Source organism: Merops nubicus, unplaced genomic scaffold (assembly GCF_000691845.1).
Source record: "Merops nubicus isolate BGI_N331 unplaced genomic scaffold, ASM69184v1 scaffold37201, whole genome shotgun sequence".
Lineage (NCBI taxonomy): Eukaryota > Metazoa > Chordata > Aves > Coraciiformes > Meropidae > Merops > Merops nubicus.
Window position 1 is genome coordinate 1 of NW_008590909.1, and position 3686 is coordinate 3686.

The 3686-nt window shown below is 53.7% G+C and overlaps 1 protein-coding gene across 1 annotated transcript in view; it reads left to right on the forward strand.

Annotated features, from left to right (window-relative positions):
* Positions 1–954: 954 nt before the first annotated feature.
* LOC103782331 (glypican-1-like) overlaps positions 955–3686 on the forward strand; it is a gene marked incomplete at both ends in the record, with an annotated part of 8860 nt that continues 6128 nt past the window's right edge. The window contains one exon of the mRNA XM_008950098.1: positions 955–1212. Coding sequence (XP_008948346.1) covers positions 955–1212 — 258 coding nt within the window. The remainder of the gene's footprint in view (positions 1213–3686) is intronic.

Below are 3686 nucleotides of genomic sequence, written 5' to 3' on the forward strand. Positions count from 1 at the left end.
TCTTCTGAGTGCCAGGTGCCTGGTACCAAGGAAGGCCTGCATGAAGACACTTGGGTTTGTTTTTGTAAACGGTTTTAAAAGAATGAGCAGGGAGTTGCAAATGTGCCTGAGCAAAGATAAAAAAAAGACCACAAAGGAGAAAACACTTCAGCAATAAGACAGGGGAGTGCAGAGCTCTGCCAGCATCTCCACAGGCTCTGCCAGGTCATTGCTCACCCCTCAGCTCCACCAACAGCCCCTTCCCTGCAGCAGTCCGAGGGGGACACTGCCCCACAGCTGATGGTCTGGGGGGACTTGGGTGTGCTGCAGGGGCTGCCCCCCTGCCCTCCAGGCTCTGCTCCTGCACTGGCTCTGTGCTCACGGTCATTTAATTGAAGGTGGCACAGCCACATCCAGCGAAGCATCAGCTGCAGGTGCAGTGCCTGCAGGGTGCTGGCACAACATGTGTTGGCCCACTTCCCTGGCTGCCCATGGCTCCTGAAGTGCTTTCAGAGAGCAATTACTTCCCCATGTCGAGTGCTCTCAATTGCCTGTATTTTTTGGAATTGTTCAAGTTTTCCCCCAACACCGTTCTCCTTTCCAAAGGTGCCAGCTGAGAACTTTTCACTTCTGAGCCCCTGTTGTGCATCCCTCCAGGAAGCCGGAGATGCAGCTTGTGGTGGGACACCTGCATCTGCTGGGCAGTGACAACAAACCCTGCAGGGGCAGTGGCACTGATCACGGAGGCCCCAGGGGCACAAGTGCACCGTGTGTCAGGGTCCCAGCCAGTGAACGGCCCAGGCTGGCCTTGTGGCCACCAGACCTGGCTGGGAGGGGGATGGTGCTCACGTGGGCTTTTCCCAGAGCCTCAGGTTCACTAGGTCACTGGGAGTGACCAACAGGAGCAGCCCCTGAGGAAGGATGGTGGGAAGGAGAGGGGAAGCAGCGTTCCCAGGAGGCCGTACTGCCTTTCAGATCACACCAAGCTCCTCCAGCCCAGAGAAGGGGCACCTTGCCCCCGTGCCCCCGACCAGCCCGTGTGCCTGACTCCGATCTGTCTCTCCCAGGTGTCTCTCAGCCAGGAGTGCACTCGTGCCATCATGAAGCTGATGTACTGCCCGCACTGCCGGGGCATGTCCAGCGTGAAGCCCTGCAACAACTACTGCCTGAACGTCGTCAAGGGCTGCCTGGCCAACCAAGCAGACCTCAACACCGAGTGGAAGTACCTGATGGGTAAGGTGGCCCTCCTCTGCTGCAGCACCTGGTGCCTCTAGAACGCCCTGGGGGAGTGGTTGTGAGTAAACACAGGGCTGCTGGAGGCTCTTTGACACTGCAGCTTCGTGTTGTGATCTGACGCCCAGGAGTTACTGCAGGACGTTTTGCTGGGCTTTAGCACCATCAGAAAGGACACTGGGGGGCTGGCTAACAAGCTTAAACAGGTTTCATCTTGCATGTGCTCGCTTGGGATTGCTCACCCTTCACATCCAGGTCATTCCTCCTTCCCTCCCGAGTGCTGAGGGACAGATCTGCCACCCGTACACACACACAGCATCCTCCCCAGCCTCACCAGGGCACCTGGGAGAGCAAAGCAGGAGCACTTGGCTGCCCTCCTTTGGAGCTGGTCTAGAGATGTGGAGCCATAAGCTGTGTCCATGGGTGGAGAGCAAAGGGGTCAGAATCACAAGCTTCTAAACAGGAAGAGGTGTCTTAAACAAACCCCTGGGGAGGGAGAAGTTACAGGAAGGTATTGCCAGGAATGGGAAGATCAGGCTGGTTTTTAAGTGAGAGCTCGTTTCCATTCTGTCACTCAGCAAAGATGATGTGTATTTTAAAGTGGGTTGTGTGCATAGGGCAGTGTCCATTTCATTGATCTGAACACCAGAGCTGTCACTGTGATAGTGTGCTCTGATCTCTGTGCAACACAAGCTGGAGAACCTCAGCCAGGCACTTCTGCAGGAAGTTCTGCATTGCCTGACCAGACCCAGGCACCTCTTTGAAGACCTCAGGTATCACTCAGCTGGTTTTCCAGAGCCTGTGGCTCCTGGTTTAAGTGTGAGCTACTGCTGAGAGTGGCTTGTGGAGCTGATGGACATGGGTTAAGGCTGGGGAGGCTCTGTGTTTGGAAAATGGTGTGTTTGTGTTAGAGCTGGGGCTAATGAACCAAGTGGCAATTTACTGTGGCTAATTGGAAGTGCTCCCCCTGAGAGCAGCTTGGAGGGCTGCTGGAAAAGACAGGGAGGAACATTCCATTCCCCAAGGGTTTACACCAAGAATTTGATGGTGCTTTGGCCTTTCTGAGCAGAGCAAGGCAGTGGTTACCAGTCACTGCTCTCCTGCAGGATGACTGCCTGTCTCCTGAGAGGTCAGCAGACAGCTCCCCTTGATGGACAGGGAGGCAGTTCAGGGTTCATTTTGCACTTACTCTGCCTTCCTCTTCCCCAGGAGACACTGTCAAAAGGTGATGGCTGGGAGGAAATTGGAGCTTCTTTCACATTGCATTTCAAATGGTGCATTTTGGTGTCAGAGGTCACAATTTGATCAAAGGCTGGAGCAAGATGTGCAGTCAAAAGCAGGAGTTCACTGGCATCATCCATTCTTCTTCACCCTTCTCCAGGCCCAGCTGTGTAGCTGGAGAGGGTTTTGTTACACTAAACAGAGTTACTCTTTCAGTTTGACAAATTAGGACAGGTCAAATTAAGGGAGATTTTTACAATAAGTGGTTCAAACATAATTTATCACTAATTTAGGGGTGCAGCCTTTGATTTAAATGTCTGTCTCAACATTAGTGCCTCTGCAAGCTAAAAGTGTCTGGAAAACAGTCTCAGAGATGACAACACAACCCCTGAGTGGCAGCAAAGTTAAACTGCAAGCTCTTTAATGTTGCAGGAGGTATCTCCCAGAACACACAAAAAAATGTTATCCCCTTTTGTGGCACGTTTAGCTCTAGAAATCAGTGCTGCCACAGGACTCTTGCAGGAAAAGAGAGCACATTAACTTGGAAACTGTGGCCCTTGTTGCCATTCTTGCTGAAGCTGGCCAGCAAAACCTTTTTTCTTCTTTTATGTGCTGAAAATAAGCACAAAATGTCTCCAGGCTGTGGCTTTCCATGTTGTTAAATCCCATATTACAGACCTGAACAAAGAGTATTTTGTGATCCATGCTCCAGCCTGGCTGTTTGACCCTCCCAGTTGTTTGGCTGTTGCCATTGCTCCCCACAGGCTGGACCTGCTTTTGGACTGTGAGCCCTGTGGGCATGATCTGGGATCTCCTGGGGGTCGTGTTGTCCCTCCTCTAGTCTTTGCCCAGCTTGGTCATAGTCTGATTGATTGCTGTGAGGGTCTGAGCATCAGTCACATAACAGCCAAGGGAACGGGCTTGGCAGTGCTGAGCGTGCTGCTGAATGGGCAGCAGGGGGCCCAGGGTCAGACCCTCACTGTTAACTCACTGCACCCACTGTGGACCTCGTGTGTCTGCACAAACCTCACCTAGACCTTGCAGAAGTCATCTGGGGCCTTTCTGCCAAGTGCTGCTGGCTTGCAGGGGCTGAACGCTTTCCTGGCAGGTAGGAGGTGGCTGTGCCCTGGCAGTGGCTGTGGCTGTGCCCTGGCAGTGCCCGTGGCTGTGCCCATGGCTGTGCCCTGGCAGTGCCCTGGCAGTGGCTGTGCCCGTGGCTGTGCCCGTGGCAGTGCCCTGGCAGTGCCCATGGC